At 54.5% G+C, this 16,335-nt stretch overlaps 5 protein-coding genes across 5 annotated transcripts; all 5 read left to right on the forward strand.

The window, feature by feature from the left end:
- Positions 1–523: 523 nt before the first annotated feature.
- On the forward strand, positions 524–1,825 carry BO80DRAFT_486708 (SMP-30/gluconolactonase/LRE family protein; the record flags this gene model as incomplete). Its single annotated transcript, XM_025723532.1, has 1 exon — positions 524–1,825. The coding sequence occupies exon 1, from the start codon at positions 734–736 to the stop codon at positions 1,823–1,825; it is 1,092 nt and encodes a 363-aa protein (XP_025569953.1). The 5' UTR covers positions 524–733.
- Positions 1,826–2,975: 1,150 nt separating this feature from the next.
- BO80DRAFT_459629 (zinc-dependent alcohol dehydrogenase family protein) lies at positions 2,976–4,608 on the forward strand (the record flags this gene model as incomplete). Its single annotated transcript, XM_025722352.1, has 4 exons — positions 2,976–3,035; positions 3,629–4,027; positions 4,117–4,294; positions 4,328–4,608. The coding sequence occupies 4 exons, from the start codon at positions 2,976–2,978 to the stop codon at positions 4,606–4,608; spliced, it is 918 nt and encodes a 305-aa protein (XP_025569954.1).
- A 2,549-nt stretch (positions 4,609–7,157) lies between these two features.
- BO80DRAFT_429723 (cytochrome P450) lies at positions 7,158–9,137 on the forward strand. The gene is made up of 4 exons (XM_025720540.1): positions 7,158–7,268; positions 7,339–8,451; positions 8,502–8,668; positions 8,726–9,137. The coding sequence occupies exons 1-4, from the start codon at positions 7,206–7,208 to the stop codon at positions 8,877–8,879; spliced, it is 1,497 nt and encodes a 498-aa protein (XP_025569955.1). The 5' UTR covers positions 7,158–7,205; the 3' UTR covers positions 8,880–9,137.
- A 546-nt stretch (positions 9,138–9,683) lies between these two features.
- Positions 9,684–10,691, forward strand: BO80DRAFT_259618 (uncharacterized protein). Its single transcript, XM_025714731.1, has one exon. The coding sequence runs from the start codon at positions 9,903–9,905 to the stop codon at positions 10,584–10,586; it is 684 nt and encodes a 227-aa protein (XP_025569956.1). The 5' UTR covers positions 9,684–9,902; the 3' UTR covers positions 10,587–10,691.
- A 3,008-nt stretch (positions 10,692–13,699) lies between these two features.
- BO80DRAFT_439252 (uncharacterized protein) lies at positions 13,700–15,965 on the forward strand (the record flags this gene model as incomplete). Its single annotated transcript, XM_025721073.1, has 5 exons — positions 13,700–13,837; positions 13,925–14,530; positions 14,597–14,751; positions 14,798–14,971; positions 15,026–15,965. The coding sequence occupies 5 exons, from the start codon at positions 13,700–13,702 to the stop codon at positions 15,963–15,965; spliced, it is 2,013 nt and encodes a 670-aa protein (XP_025569957.1).
- Between the last annotated feature and the right edge of the window lie 370 nt (positions 15,966–16,335).

Here is a 16,335-nt window from a genome sequence, read left to right on the forward strand (position 1 = left end):
TTTTTTTTTTTTTTTTTTTTTTTGTTTCTCTTTTTTTGTTTCTCCTTTCACCTACACTGGGATTAAAAACGTATCTGACAGCGAACAATTTAGTCAAGACAACTAGGAATAGTATTAATGACCATGTGATGTCTTTGATCTAAGAACCCTGGAGGCCCGTTATCTCTGAAAGACTGACCTCAAATTTGATGGCTTGGCATTGCTCAGTCAGCGATATGGCTTAACTTTTAGCAATCCTTTTGCACATCCTTCCCCTTTGGGGCAGATACCCAGAAATCCTTCCTGATCCTCGACGCTTCAAAATCGCGCATGCCTTAGCATACGAGAACATCGTGCCAGACCACGCAAGCAGTGGGACCAAGATCTGATAAGCCATCCCAGGAACGTCAGATCATTACTCCGAATTGATCATGCCTTCCGGGCCGTGAGGATCCGGTGGTGCCCAGAAACCAATCGAATCAACTTAGCGACTCCACCATTACAGTCATATCATTCTCATTCCCCATCCTTCCACAGGATCAGATAAGTTCCAACGGTGAAGAATGCGGAGGCTAAGCTTGTTCGAGCTTGGCTTCTAACTGAGATCCCGCTTCCTCTTGGCGCGGCTTGGCATGGCGGAGATATCTCTCATGCAACGCGTCCTGGCCGTGATATAAAGCCAGGACAAAGATACCTTTCAGTCAATTCCCAGGCTCATTCTTCACTCGGGTTCTTCCACAGCTCGAGCACAACAATGTCTGCAGCACTCTTCCTCGGCCTCCTCGGCCTTGCTGCCCCCCTAGCGGCCGCAGCCAGTCACACCCCCGGCCTAGAATTGGCCTACTCCCTGGAGCGAGCCACCCAAGGCATCAGTATCTCAGCCGATGGCCGCAAGTTCCTCTCCCAGCGTTACTCCACCACCCTCCCTCCCCAAGCCGTCGAGCTCCTCGCCGACAACACCACGGTCCTATACCCCAACGCGGCCTGGAACTCCTACAACTCCAGCGACCCGACCTCGGACCCGCGCAAGGCCTTCGTCAGCATTGACGGCGCCCGCATCGGCCCCGACGGCCGCTACTGGCTCGTCGACGGGGGTTCCACCGGGGTGAACGGCTCCACCAAGCTCGTCGGCGTCAACCTCACCACCAACGCCGTCGACAAACTCTACTACCTCGACTCCATCAAAGCCTCCACCAGCGGCATCGATGACGTCCGTTTCAACGCCGCCGGCGACGTCGCCTACCTCAGTGACACCGCCGGCGCCCTCCTCGTCCTGAACATGACCACCGGCACCGGCGTCCGCGTCCTCTCCAATGATTCTTCCGCCCAGGCCTACTTCCCCATGATGTACAACGGTACCCTAGTCCCCGGCTATGGTGGCGCCGGCAGCACCCTCTCCGTCGGGCTCGACCAAATCGAAGTCTCCCCTGACGGAGTGTACCTCTACTACCAGCCCTGCAATGGCGGCTTGTACCGCATTGAAACCGCCTACGTCGATGCTTCCCTCACCAATGCCACTCTCGCTGCTACATTGGGCGACTACGCCGAACCATTCGCTTTGACTCCTAGTACCGGTGGAACCACCATCGACGGGGCCGGAAACATCTACGTGAGCGATACGAATCTCCTAGCTATTTGGAAGGTCACGCCTGAAGGACGCGCAACGATCCTCATCCAGGATGAGGCGCTTCTCTGGACGGATCTCATGTGGGTGACTGCGGATAAGAAGCTCTGGTTGCCGGCGTCGCAGATGAGACCCGGTGGTAATGGGTTGATGGCTGATGGGCCGAACTATATCTTTACGTATCCGATTGAGGCGGGGCCGTCGCCTATTGATCATGCTTGAGTCCTCTATGGTCTGTAAGCAGTATATGATGGATGTTGTATGAAATATATTGTGAGATAGTTAGTCGATTGTATCAATAAGGATTTACATGAATATCCTGGCTCATCATGTTACTCATGTTTCTGACTGAAAAAAATTTGGTATTGCTAATGTTTAACAGCTTTAGTAGGCTAAATAGGACAATCCCAACACTGCAGTTGTGCTCTCTCACATCTCTAACGGGAACCACGCCTACATATATACTCCCTACATCTTCTCTACCCGAACAACCCAGTCGAATTTTTCACATGCCCTTCATTTACAACCTCCCTTCTCACCTTTATCAACAGTGAAAGAGTCATCCGAGTAACCATAATCTACTACCGAGTACTCACCATCCATCCCACCGATCAGCCCAGACTCGGTCTACCACGCTAAGCCCTTTCCGTTCTAACCGTTTGGAATCCACCACGGCTTGGCTTCTCATCTGACCAATGACAGTATTCATTGGCTGCGAGGCACTTTCCAGAGTTTACCCGATTGGTCATACTTCCTGGCCGGACCCACTTCGGGTCTTTGCGGATTTCTATCTTGGAGGATGGGGTTGGAGCTTAGATATTTAGATTGGTGCTATGTATATGCCGGTTACAAGAGAATGATATGCGTACTAAGTGCTGGTAGGCTGCTGCCAAGTATTACTGTGATCTCTCGAATAGTACGAATATGTTCCAACATGTGAAATTTATACCCACCTGATTCATTAGGCTGATCCTGGCAATACTGACCACATAATGATAGATAGGAACCGACTGGATACGTTTAGGATTCTGCATGTTATAGTTGGTCTATGCTTGGGTCTGAGAGGGGTGTCAAGAGTCTGATCATATATGATCACTATGTACCAGTGTGATGTTCTCATGATTGCTCTAAGTACTATACAAAATTTGCTCTATATCCATGCTGCTCACAACGACCCCCAATTGGATTTCCTGATCAGAAATTTATAGGGGCTCAAGTATTACACAGGGGCATTTTACCTTTCCCATTTCGGACCAATGGAACAATGTTTGGTTTGACAACAATTTCCTACCATGGCCATGTATCTGCATTCCTGCCATGATACCATATCTAAACATTTATCTCATCTGCAAATCAAATATCTTACCCTGACATGCCAATTCTCACATATGACCCAGAATACCAGAATCAGTGCAAACGCCCGTCGAACACAGTGGGTCGACCACATCAACCATAATCAATTTTGCTCACCGAATCGCCACGGCGGACTGAGTTTGACCGCAACTGAAGATTGGGCCCATTGCTGAAATCAGCCTAGGGATTACGCCACCCGAATACCTTATTGGTCAGTCCATGTCCAGGCAATGAGTCGTGAGCCACTGCTGCCTCGCTTGACCATGATTCAGAGTCCCCACACTGATTATCTCGCTGCCGGTGACACTTCCGGCAGCCACCTGTTTGCTTGAATCAGGGGCCCCGGATTCTGGGCAGCGGTTATGAGTCCTTATCTCCATCTGCCGGACTTTTTTCTTACCCCACCATGGGTACCTAATTGCCCCGTTTCCCAACCTTCTTTGCACTTCACACGAAACGATAAAATGGAGTCTTCACCGGCGTGGATTCTGACAGGCCAGGAAGGTCTTAAAAGCCTCAAATTCATCCCGGATCAACCCATTCCCTCCCTAGGTGACTTATGATGTCTCGGTGCGCATCCACGCGGCTTCGCTTAACCACCGCGACCTAGCCATCGCTAAGGTATCACTTGCTTACCCTCTAAGCCCCTATCTGTAGCTAATAGCTATCTAGGGTGCCCACGCCCTCACCATCACCCCCAACATCGTCACTGCCTCCGACGGAGCCGGAATCGTGCAATCCGTAGGTGCCAAAGTCCAAACATTTCAACCGGGCGATAAAGTCTGCACACACATGGTCCCCCAGAAGCCTGAGACCGAGCCAGTCACGTTCGCAGATATCAGCGCAGGACTGGGTCAACGCGTCGATGGGACTCTTCGTCCATTTGGCGTATTCCATGAGACTGCGCTCGTGAAAATGCCGTCGAGTCTCCCTTTTCTTGAGGCGAGTACTCTCACGTGTGCGGGGTTGACGGCGTGGAATGCGCTCTTTGGGTTGGAGTCAAGGGCCCCGAAGAAGGGCGATATGGTGTTGGTGCAGGGGACGGGTGGGGTTTCGGTTATTGCTTTGCAGGTGGGTTGCACTCGTTCCCCCCCTATTTTCCTCTTATTTTCCTCCTGCTTCTTCATTGTGTGACGTAGGAATGTACTAACATCGGCTAGTTTGCACTCGCTTGCGGTGCTACGGTAATTGCCACAACTAGTTCCGACGCAAAAGCCCAGAAACTCAAGGCAGCTGGTGCTCATCATGTCCTCAACTACCGGAAGGATCTAAAGTGGGGCGAGACTGCGAAACAGCTCACACCGGATGGCAAGGGTGTGCATCTGGTGGTTGATGTTGGTGGATGATCAACTGTCGGGCAGTCGCTGAAAGCGGTGCGACCAGAGGGCGTGCTTGCCATGACAGGACTCTTGGGGGGTGCTCCAGACGCAAATGTCAATACTTTGATTGACTGTTTGGTGAACTTGTGTACCGCGAGGGGGGTGCTATTGGGCACGAGGCAGCAGTTCGCGGAGATGAATGCGTTCATTGAGGAGCATGGTATTCGGCCGGTGGTGGATGATAAGGTGTTTGGGCTTGAGGAGGCTGCTGATGCGTACCAGTATATGGATGACCAGAGACATTTTGCCAAGGTTTTTGTGAGGGTAGACTGAGGGATGCGAAGGTTCCGGCGACAATTACTACATTCGACAAAGTATCACAGTAAATAAGTCTCAGTCACCAGGCGCTGAAGATCAACCAGCCTTATCTGACAAGTCCAACAGACATCGTGGCTAGAGGTAGGAGGCAAGGTTGATGTTTAGGATTCCTTAGAAGCCATTTGTTCCCCAAATCTAACCTCCACCTGTTTCGGAATCAATTGGTCTAGCAGTCGTTCTTCGTGGTCCGTAAGAGTTGTAGAGGCTATACCCTCCTACCTGGTCACCAGGGCTTTCTTCTGAGAGTCGTTTACGAGGCCATAGAAGTCCAAGTGATCTAAAGGCCTTAAGCGATTGCTAGTATGAATTCCCGCCTGAATTGGGCTCGTGTTGCTTTGAGAGAGGCAAGCGTGGACGCAGGCTTGCAGGACAACCATCATCCTCGTCTCGTCCACGGAAACAGGCTTTTCAGCAACGAAGCTACTCCCGGAGAATAAGGCGAGTCGTACTCAATACTAACTTGAAGATCCAGACGCTGTAATCCCTCTTTGTCCGCGATATGACCCCCAAATCCTTGTCTCGAGTCATGAGATTTGAAGGTATTCCAACAGGATGTCAAATCGAGGAGCATTGAGGATGAGTACTGTGTTGCCTAAGAACATGATCGGTAAGTCGAGGGCTGATTTGGAAACCTTGGACGGTTGAAGGGAAGAGGCCGGCCCGGCCGCACTCCCGCACGGGACAGCAGGCAGGCGATGAGCTGGCTAATTCCGCCAGCGTCGTTCTAGGGAAATCGCCCCGATGCAGAATGACATCGTTGTGAGCACTGGTTGCTAAAGCATGTTGGGCTTGATGCAAATGATCGCCAGGGCTGAAAAGACTAAGCCTGATCGGGCCGGCAACCGACATCCGGACCCGATTAGGAAGGCCCGGGTGCTTCCGACTGGCGGGCAACGAGATCAAAGATGTTGGGAATCTGGCTGCCTACGTCAATAGTCTCTGCCTTGTTCTGAATAGTCTTCCCCTGGGGAGGCCAGTGGAGTGCCGGTGGGCGAGATTAGAAAGGAGATCAGAGCAGCAGGGAGGAGCACCTTGGAATGAGGCATAGGAACCAGTTCCCAAAGACCTAGTTGAGTGGCAGAATACTCCGTACTTCCTCCTATTTGGAGAAAAACAACTCATCCAGCACCTCACGTGCACATACCCCACCAGTTTTTCTCCAATCCACCCGAGGGATTTGTACCTGATCCTTCCCGGGTACCGGTGATGAACCCGAATCCTGTGCACAGGACGGGGTACCGTGACTGCGTTGATCATCCAGCGAGAGCCTATCATGTCCGAAGCTCCACTCCCCCAGTAGGTAGCCACCAGTCACCCTGACATCGCTGGACTCCCGACCAACGAACTCCGTGACTTTAGAGTGCTTATACACTGAGCACTAAGCCAAGGTAATCGATCCTACGTCGCTTGGCCACTGAAGCTGACGCCGCCGAGTGTATATGCGGCGGTGTTATGCATTGCTGGTACTCTGGCCCGGTCAACCGAGGCCTTGTATATTCGAAGGGATGAGAAAAGTCGAGTCGATGTAAGTAGTGTATAGCTTGTTAACGAGGGTTTGCTGGTTTCAATTTAGATTCAAGATTAAAAAGGGATCAGCACGTTTTCTCAACTCACATTTGCCAGCAATACTCCCTGGATCAAAATAACGATCGGAGAAAAAAACAATGCCATTCACCGCTCCATTGTTTCACCCTTGATGACATGACATCCCTGTAATGCTGCACTGCATCTGGGATCACGAATCGGTCCTTCGACCATAGGCAACCGGAAGAAACGGCACACATACAGGCCAATCCCTTGCCTGCTAACTATACCTTATTGACGCGTCGTGGTGCACAGGCCATCAGCACAACTCATGGCATGTGACAGCACTCCATTCATTCATCCACCTCCCTCGAAACTCTCTTGCGGCCTCCCCAACTTGGGCTTGATGTCATAGTTGGTAGCAGAGTGGCAGTTATTCTTCCGGCAGGGCGGATCGGAAGCCGTTGCACCATGACATCCCACGAGGCATGCCAGGCAGAGGGAAATGATTTATCCTACTTATCCTTCACGAGCATGCCTCCCGGTGATCGACAGGTGAGCCGGCCCTTGTTGCGACACCATTCATAGGACCAGTGCATAATTGTCTCCACTCTGCAGCTTCCCCGCTCGGTCGGCTGTGGCCCCAACCGCGCCTTCGACGTAAGATTGCCTGCCAAACACATCCAGAAGGCGTATGAACTCTCCCTGCACTGCCATCGGTGCTCGGCTCTGAAGCGCCGAGCGTCGTCACTTGCATCGGTCTATGTTTCGTCGCGAAGCCGGGACCCTTTCACTGCTGATAGCTTCATGCAGCGTTGAGGGGCAGCGGGTCGTGTGCCGGCTTGGTCTAGCATCTGGTTAGCCTTGTGCAGCTCCGTGGGAGCATAACCGGGATGACGGTTGCATCGCGGTGCGACAACTCTGTTCGAGAAAGGTAATAAATACCATGTGCGAGTTCATGGGGATGGTGGTGTGCATTGAGCGCAGCCAACCCTTCATTGCGATTGATTGTTGGTCCGGCATTCAGAATGATTCATGAACATATTGCAGAGACCCTTGACGGGCATTACCCTCCACTTACAGCTGGCCTCGTACGTGCAATCCGTCCAGGGCCCAGGTGCCCGCGCCTGCTAACGTCGTCGGTTTCTTCTCTGATTATAGATATTCCTTTTTATCGCGGGCAAATGCTTCTACGAGTGGTTCATCAACCCTCTACATAAGTTCCCAGGACCCAAGCTGGCGGCGGTCACCCATCTGGTGCATATGTATCACTACCTCGCGGGTGATGAAATTGCCTGGGTGAAAGGCTTGCACCTCATCTATGGGGACGCCGTCCGAACCTCACCCGACCACATCAGCTACTCGTCCGCCGAGGCCTGGAGAAGTATCTACGGCCACGCGAGCGCGACCAAGAAGTCCACCGAGAAGGACATGCGTTTCTTTGGCCAGACTTTGAACGGAGTCCCGGACATCATCCGCGCCCCGGCCGTCGACCACTCGCGCTTCCGTCGCAATTTCTCGCATGCTTTCTCGGACAAAGCCTTGCGTGAGCAGCAGCCACTCATCGCCCACTACGCGGACATGCTGGTCGAGAAGCTCCGCGTTATCGTCAAAGCAGACCCCAGGGCAAACATCGAAATGGTCCTGATGTATAACCTGACCACGTTCGACATCATGGGTGACCTGACCTTCGGGGATCCTCTGAATTTGTTGGCCGGCACCGGCAACGTAGGCTGGGTAACGTCAATCTTCTCCAGTGTCAAGGTCAATACACTGAAACGGGTCGCACGATACTACCCGTGGTGCTCCTATTTCCTGAACCAGATTCTTCCACGGTCCTTGAAGCAAAGGCAAGCGTCACATCACCAGTCCTGCAAGGATAGGGTCGATTGGCGGGTGGATCAGAGCCTCAACCGTCCCGATATATGGGGCCTCATCATGGCCCAAAATGACACCTTACGTCTGAGCCGCGAGGAGATGTACGCCAACTCGCAGCTGTTCATGGTCGCGGGGACCGAGACCACCGCCACGGCCCTGAGCGGCCTCACGTATCAGTTGTTGTTGAACCCCGACAAGCTGGAGCGAATTACCAAGGAGGTTCGTGACACCTTTGAGCGAGATTCGGACATTGATATGCTCCGCTTGGCACAGATGAAGTATTTGAATCGATGTATCGAGGAAGGCTTGCGGATGTACCCACCCGTCCCCTCGGGAATGCCCCGTATCGTCCCCAAGGAAGGCATGGAGGTCTGCGGCGAATATGTACCTGGAAATGTAAGCATACCCAGCGCCATTCCCCGCATCAAGCTAACACGAGGACTCAGACGGCTGTCTCCGTACACCACTGGGCGACCTATCGCAACCCGAGAAACTTCACTCGGCCGGACGAATTCCTCCCCGACCGCTGGACCGACGACCTTGAGTTCGCCGGCGACAACAAGGCTGCTTTCCAGCCGTTCTCTTTCGGCCCTCGTAACTGCCTGGGGAAGAAGTAAGCCCCTTTGTCAATCACTCCCGTCATATGGATAATGTCTAACGTCTGCACCAGTCTCGCGTATCATGAAATGCGACTCATCCTAGCCAAAGTTCTCTACCACTTCGACCTGGCTCTGGCTCCGGAATCAAGAGGTTGGGAGAAGCAGAGAGCGTGGACTTTGTGGGAAAAGAACGACCTGATGGTTCAACTGACACCGCGGGCCTAGATGCGGACATTTGTTGGAGATCGATAGGATGTAATCTTTGGGTTATTGGATGTCTAAAAACGTGGCATTGCGCGCGCATGGGGTATCGGTGGAGAGTCGGGGATGCCTGTTTTAGCCTGTTGTTTGAGCCCATGGAGTTAGTTCCTTGTTCATTCAGTCAAGTTTGTAGGACGGGTGGCTGAGTCAAAGCCTACACTAAGAGCCGTAGGCCTCTGGTCACCAAATGGTGGCGTTCCGGTAATTTGTCATAGAAAATAATGTCCGATAGCTCGCCGGGTGGACGCGTCCCTGTTCTCTCCTCGAGAGGGCACAGTATCGCGGGAGTTCATGTCCTGTCTGATGCTGGCGAGGAGCATCATCGTCGCCGCGGCCGTGGATGGCAACACGACTTCCCAAAGGGGAAATGGCTGGCGGGAGCCGCTGGCCCGTGACGTCATGTGGCATTCCAACCGATCCAAGGGCGACGTGGCCATCGCAACACAATTCCGGATCCCCAGGGATTGGAAACCGGCATGGACCTCCCCTTGTCCGGCCCGGCGTCCACGCTCAGCGTGCAGATCGTCGAGGGGGTCTTGTCTCATCATGACATCCGCTGTCGCATGGACATGACGTCTAAGACCAGGGTTAGTCTAGACAGTTTCCACGGTCGCAAAGTTCGAGCGTCCCCGCCCATGCATTTATGGTGACGGGGCAATGCTGCAATGACGCCAGCGTACAGTATTTTGACAAAACAGAGCTTTATCGCTGATCATCCACCAGCTAAGGGTATTGCCATTCTTCCCGATCCCTCACGTGTGCAGCGAGAGTGACCTAGTCGCTCTGCAGCCCTGCGCTCGTCTGATAAGCAATGGCGGTCACCAATGTGGAAATCCCTTACGCTTAGTATACATCCCTGACTGCCGCCATGGTGTCATGTGTGCCCTGCGTGTAAGACTGTTAACTTTTGCAGGAACCATGATCGACACCTGGAGCACCGACTCTACACGTCGATAGCTGGAACGGATTCAGCCGTCCTTTTGGACAATGGGATTGTGGACGGTTGATCCGAATTTGCCTCCAGAAGGACGATTAGTCGGGACTGGGGTTCTGCACCGCAGATCCTGTCAAGAGGCTCTGCTACGCTTTTTTCCCCAGCTCGTCAGTGGTTTCACGGCAGACTACACTATGTGTCATAGCCAATCCCAGCTTGAAAGAGACCGCACGAGCTTGCGCTTAGTACAAGCCCTCCAGACGGCAGAGGGCCATGGTACCATAGCCACCTTTCCCTCATTGGAACATTCCCTTCGGCTCTATACCCAATTATGTTGCTTATTTCTCCCTCGGTGTATTGGCCGTGTCGCTTGTTTACGTGATTCGACGCTGTCGATGGTGCCGCCTGGTATGCCCGGTATTGCGGTTCGTTTGCTCACTCTAGGTCACTGTGCGGTATCGCCAGCCCTTCCTCATCAGTTTGACCACTTTGCGAAGCTAGCCTGCCTGAAGACTCTGCGTCTGGCTCCACCGCTCTATTGTGTGGTAGCGGTCGAGGGAAAGTGGGCCGTCCTTGTTGAGAAAGACACGGTCATGCTGATAGGCTTGGTGGGCGAGACTGACCGGAGAAGGATGAAACGTGACAGGATACCGACGTTTCGGCTAGTACCGTTACGGAGAAGACGATGGGCAGAAGGTGCTTGCACAATGCCGGTGAGGGTGTGGTGGGAGGACTGAGGTCGCTGGGGACCGAGGCGGGGGCGAGATCGCCTCTTTCCCAGGTCGGTAGGGTCCCTCACTTGGCTAACCTATCAGACCGTTTCTTAGTCCGGGCATGTTCGGTATATCCCCATCATGTCTGGCGAAGAAGTCCTAGGGCGGATGGATGGAATGGCTGAGCTTACCTGCCGTTGATCTAGACCTCGTCCCCTCCAGACGATAGGGAGTCATCCCTGCCTGGGACGGCCGATTCTGTTGCAGTGACGAGGCATGACAGCTGCACTAGGCAAGGATGCAAGCAGCTGCAGGGAAGCAATTGAGCGCAGAGCCAGTGAGAGATGGAGTCTTCTCCAACGGAGACGAAGCCGGGTGATGCAACCAACCAGTGGACGGATGTTATCCGAGAGGCTTAGGCTGGCACCCGGTCTGACAGGGTTGGGCCTCACCTCACCTATTTCTCCGTGTTGGCGACGTGGACTCGCTCTCCGGGCCCGCAATCGGGGCTCGGAAAGCACGTCCACTGGGTGATTCCCTACCCATGTCGGAGGGGGGCGGAGGGATGTTGGGGCAAGAAAGAAGGACTGAGGAAAGGGAAAGAAGTGATGAATGGATGAGGGGATGGATGGATGGATGGATGGATGGATTGATGGCGAGGGTGTCCGGAGCAAACAAACAGCAAACATCCAGGCGATGGCGGTCTCACATGATCGGGGACTTACTGAATCCAGCAGGTTGATGGCTGAGGTGTCTGTCCGTCGCTGCTACGCACTCGACTGCTTACAGGCTAGTAGCCCAACATCCTCGTTTACACACCACGCCGTCCTTGTGATTGGACACCGGAATTGTCCTGTGGGAATCGGATTCCTCAAGATGCCCGAGCTCAGGTAGCGCATTTCTATCTGCCACAGTGCCACCACATAGTAGATACTCCATAGTACTCCGTATGTGTGTACGTCTGGCCTTGTGGTCTCTGGTTGGGCCAGGCAGGGCAGGTCCAACCCGTCGGGACGACTGGAAATCCTAATAATAGGCCTAAGTATTTTTTTCATGGTAATGTGGGAAAGCGGGCGACGGCCTAGTTCGTAGTACCGGCCGGCTAAGGCCATCCGAACCTTTACCCAGTTCCACCCGCTTATCTCGGAGGCATTTCTATAACAGTTCAGGTTGGTCACAGGTCACGACCCCTCCCCTGTCATTTGTTTTACAGCCTACCCGTCCCTGAACTTTGTTTCGGTCTGGGCCCGTCTAGAGAGACGTGGGTACTATGAAGAGAAGCGGGTTGTTTGCTAGGCCATGCAAGCCTTCATCAACTAAGCCTGGGGGATGTCAGGCTCATCCCTTCATGCGTCTCCATCCCAAAGAGGTATAATCGAGTTCTCTGCTAGCGATGAAGTCAGAGTGATTGTCAGACGACGATCTGGAACCTCCCATCGCCACCTGGATGACCGAGTCAAACGAGACATGTGGATGGCGTGACGCAGGTCTAGCTTTGCCTCCCCCGTATTCGGAGGTACCCCTCGAATTCGTTAGTGTGGCCACGTCCCTGGACGAGGCTTGGGCGGTTCCAGCGGTGCGCGGAGCCAGGGGCGCCCTGTCTGGAAAACAATTCCGTGAAGTTCATCCAGTTTCTGTTCGTTGATGTCAGAGAGAGGGGAGGGATGAACTCATAGTTACATAGAAGGAGGACTAAGATAGGCTGGAGGCACTATGGCTGCGATCGCAGGCGGGCGGCGCGTCAGGTGATTCGCTCGGAACCCCGGCCAAAAGGTTGGGGTGGTGCCGACCAGGTCCACCACCCTGCTGCAGCTCCTCACTGGCTGGCTAATACTCCCGCTCTCCAGCGTCTCGATCATTGGGCTTGGCCATTGCATTTTCTGCAGGCGTGATCCCAAAGCCAGTAGCGGTCCGCCTGTTGCCACTACCGATGGCGAAGTCCGGCCGTCTGACTGGTTCGCGGGCTCCATGTGTTCATGGCAAAGTTTGGTCGGACCTGTCCTCGGGTACTAAGACCACTAGGTAAGGTACATCAGGTACTAAGGTTAGTACGGTGGTCTGCTAGTGAATGGTAAGGTACCTCGTCCCGGCCGGGACCATGCTGAAGTCCAATACTTGACTCCAGAAGCTACCGCCGGCGTGGTCAGCTAGACCGGAAAGGGGAGAGCGAGAGCCGCGAGATAGGTCCAACTTTGTCCTAAACCTTGGGAACCTGGAAGGAGCTTAGATGGGGAAAATGGTATTGTGCATGGAGCATGGATAGCTCCCCGCCTAATGAAGTATGCCGGTTCCGACACTGGCGGCCGACGGAGTACCCTCTTGGACGCTAGCGCGGTGGCCGGTGATTGGACGGATGGAATAGCCGCCAGCGACAGGCCTGGCCAAGACTGGGGCATCTGGAGGCTTGTCTGGATGTGTACTGGACGGCCCAGCGGAAATACCGCCGTCTCACCTGGCTTTCCAGAACAATATTACCGCCCTCTGGCCTGCTCGCTAACTGGCTGTTGCGTTTTAAGCTTCCCCTCGGGGCCTGTTGGTCCTTTTTTCCTCTTTTTCCTCTTTTTTCTTTTTTTTCTTTCTTCTTCTTTAACTTTTTGCCTTTTTTTGTTCCTTTTTGCCCAGTTTCCCTTTTTTGGGTTGATCGTTCTTGGTCTGGACTGGTACCTTTTTTTCATTTGTTGTATTTTTCCCTTATGCCTAATTTTTTTACCTTTTTCCCAATTTTCACTGTTCTTTGTCGTTACTTGCCATGCAGCACCTCGATGGGTCCCGGAAAAGCATCCCTTGACCATTGGGCCGCCGTCCCCATATATAAATCTAGTATTACCGCTAGCACTACTACCACTACCGCCACACGACAACCACGATTATTATATTGTACTCTGGGAGCACTGCGATCGCAACTGCCTCCCTTGGCGGAATTTGGGACACCGTGCTGCCGGGCCAACATTATCCTTCCCTCGTAGTCCGTCCCATTCTCCGGTTACCATTCACCAACTACTTTCCCGAGATCGGTATTATCCGCCTTCTCGCCTCCTCGCCTCCCGCCATCCCCTCTTAAGACGCCGCTCAAGACGACTACACGACTCTTTGGTAGTCGTCTTGCCCGTTGGGTTATCTTCAGATCATCTTCATATATGTCCGAGTCACAGCCTTCTCGTTTCCTAGCCCCAGCTCCTGGTCAGCCTTCGGTGTCCAAGACACCGGACAACGCCGGCCAGGGGCGCAAACACAAGACCACCGCCTGCAAGGCGTGTAAACAGAAGAAGCTCAAGGTGGGATTTCTTCATCAAGCCCGTCCGCCATGAATGGTATCCCCGTGCCATCACATCGCAGCGTCTTCGTCGGCTAACCCCTTCTAGTGCAGAGGTGACCCGCCATGTCAACACTGTGTGGCAAATGGTATCCCATGTCTGGTCGACGAGATGGCCGACATGCGCCGCAAATATGCCATGAAGCGCAAGCTTGAACGCCTGGAACAAGCGGAAGAGACCCTGCTCCGACTGATCGATGCCCTCCGAGAAAGCGAGAGTAAACGCTTGGCGCAGCTCTTGAACCTGATCCGGAGCAATGCGTCCTTCGAGGAACTCCAGATCTTCCTGGAACAGCAATTCACCGGACAAGAGATTGAGATGTCCCCGGAGCTGCGCGAGCTCCAAAGCCAGATCTCCCGCCCCTCCGAGGATGAGGAGGAGCGGTCCTCCACCCACTCCCGGGCGCCCCGCCGCGTCCTGGATGTTCGCCGCCTGGCCGATAGCCCGGTTCATCGCGTCCCCGCCAAACCGTGGACCCGGGTGACCGACGACGACGACCTCGTGTCGCATCTGATCTCGTTATGGTTGACCTGGACCTATCCGTTCTTCGACTGGCTGGACAAGGACGCTTTTCTTCGAGACATGCGGGCCGGGAACCTGGAATGCCAATTCTGCTCCCCCTTCTTGGTGAATGCCATTCTTTCCGAGGCCAGTGTAGGTGCAGCAGACCCCGAGACAGAAACGTGTCCTGAAAACTAATCTAGTCTGTGATGGATGTAGTACTACTCGGACTACGCGGAAGTGTTTACCGTCCCCGACAACACCCTCACGCGGGGCGACCATCTTTACGAAGAAGCGCGTCGATTGCTGGAAGAGGAGGAGGAGGGCGGGGCGAGGATCCCGACCATCCAAGGGCTGTTGGTTCTGTTTGTCCGGTGGGTAGTTGAAACCTCGCAGGTAACACAAATCGTGTACTAACAGGGCTGGTGGGGGGAACAGGATGGTTCTGATGGGCAAGGATCGGTTGGGTTGGATGTACCTGGACCTGGCCATCCGGGGGGCCGACGAGTACGCCGAACGACATCCGCCCCGACCGTCGGATCCCAACGACAACATCATCAACCGCACCCTCTGGGGCGCGTTTAATATCGCCTCGTAGGTTTTCCCCTGACCCGATTGTCCCGCATCAACTAACTCCAACCTTGGCAGCACGGCGACAGTGTCATTGATGAAGCACATCGACATCAGCCCTCCACGACGACCACGCATCCCGGTGACGCATGGCGACCCCCACGATGTGTGGTACCCCTACCCGCGCGAGGTGGAAGGCGTTCGCGGGCACCACAACTGTGTCTTTGATAGCTGGTGCGATTTCTGCTGCATCATGATCCGCATCAGCACGGGCTTCCACGACGTGGACCACCAGGTGGCCGCGTCGCAACGGGTGGGGTTTATCGAGAGCGTCTACCACCAGCTGCAGGGCTGGTACGCCCACCTGCCGCCTTGCTTGAGTGCCGAGGCGGCGGCGGTCCCCCACGTCCTGAGTCTACATATGTTCTACCACACCACCGTCATGCAGATCTTCGGCTTTCTTCGGTCCAACCCAGACGGGGCCCTGGATGCGGCCAGGGTCAGCCATGCCCGGGAGCTGTGCCTGGCGTCTGCCCGCCAGGTGGCGGCGCTGCTGGGCGTCCACCGCGACAAGTGGGGCATCGACCGCATGGCGCCCTCCACCATTCAATGGTGCAGCATCGGCCTGTTCACCCTCATGGAGTCACTCGACTCCCCCGCCAACCGCAACGCCTTCATCGAGCTGTGCATCATCGCGCGCGCTTTCTCGCGCCGGTTCCCCCTGGCCAAGGGCATCCTGCGCATGATCCAGCTGTCGGCGAATCAGACCCAGGTGGTGCTCCCCGAGGAGACGGATGCCCTCTTTACCGACTTCGAGACGCTGGCCTGGAAGGAGAGGGACGCGCAGGAATTCAGCAGCTTCTACCCGCATTTCCAGTCGGTCGTGCAGCAGGGGCCCACCCGCCAGGGGGACGTTGATTTGGACCAGTTCCTGGCCAAATGGGATACCCTGGATCTCTCCCATTCGCGGCGCGGTTCGGAGGATGAGTCGAAGCGAGGCAGTTCTGCGGAGGGGTGAAGGGACGGGCCAACGAGAAATCGGAATCGCCTTTACGACCTAATGAATCACCATCTTCCATCTGCGTACTACGAGCATTTCCCGGTTTGGGATGGCCCACCTCGGATCCGGTGCGTCCGGCGTAGCAGTAAACCCGGATCGTGTAGGGATCGACATGTGATGTGTCACCGTTGCCTGGCGGTCGGAATCTTCTTCCGGTCTCACGGCGAAGGAGAGAATCCAGTCGGTCGGCGACCTTTTCCGATGGGGATGTCTCACTGTCTCCTCCGGCGGTGCCCCCGCATCGCGTTGGCCAGGCGGGCGAGTGAGAGAGTTGCTGCTCCTCAGTGCCGTCTGTGCGTCTGCCCACACTAGCGCCAGGCCAGTGCGT

Source organism: Aspergillus ibericus (genome assembly GCF_003184845.1).
Source record: "Aspergillus ibericus CBS 121593 unplaced genomic scaffold BO80scaffold_70, whole genome shotgun sequence".
In the NCBI taxonomy this organism is placed as follows: Eukaryota; Fungi; Ascomycota; class Eurotiomycetes; order Eurotiales; family Aspergillaceae; genus Aspergillus; species Aspergillus ibericus.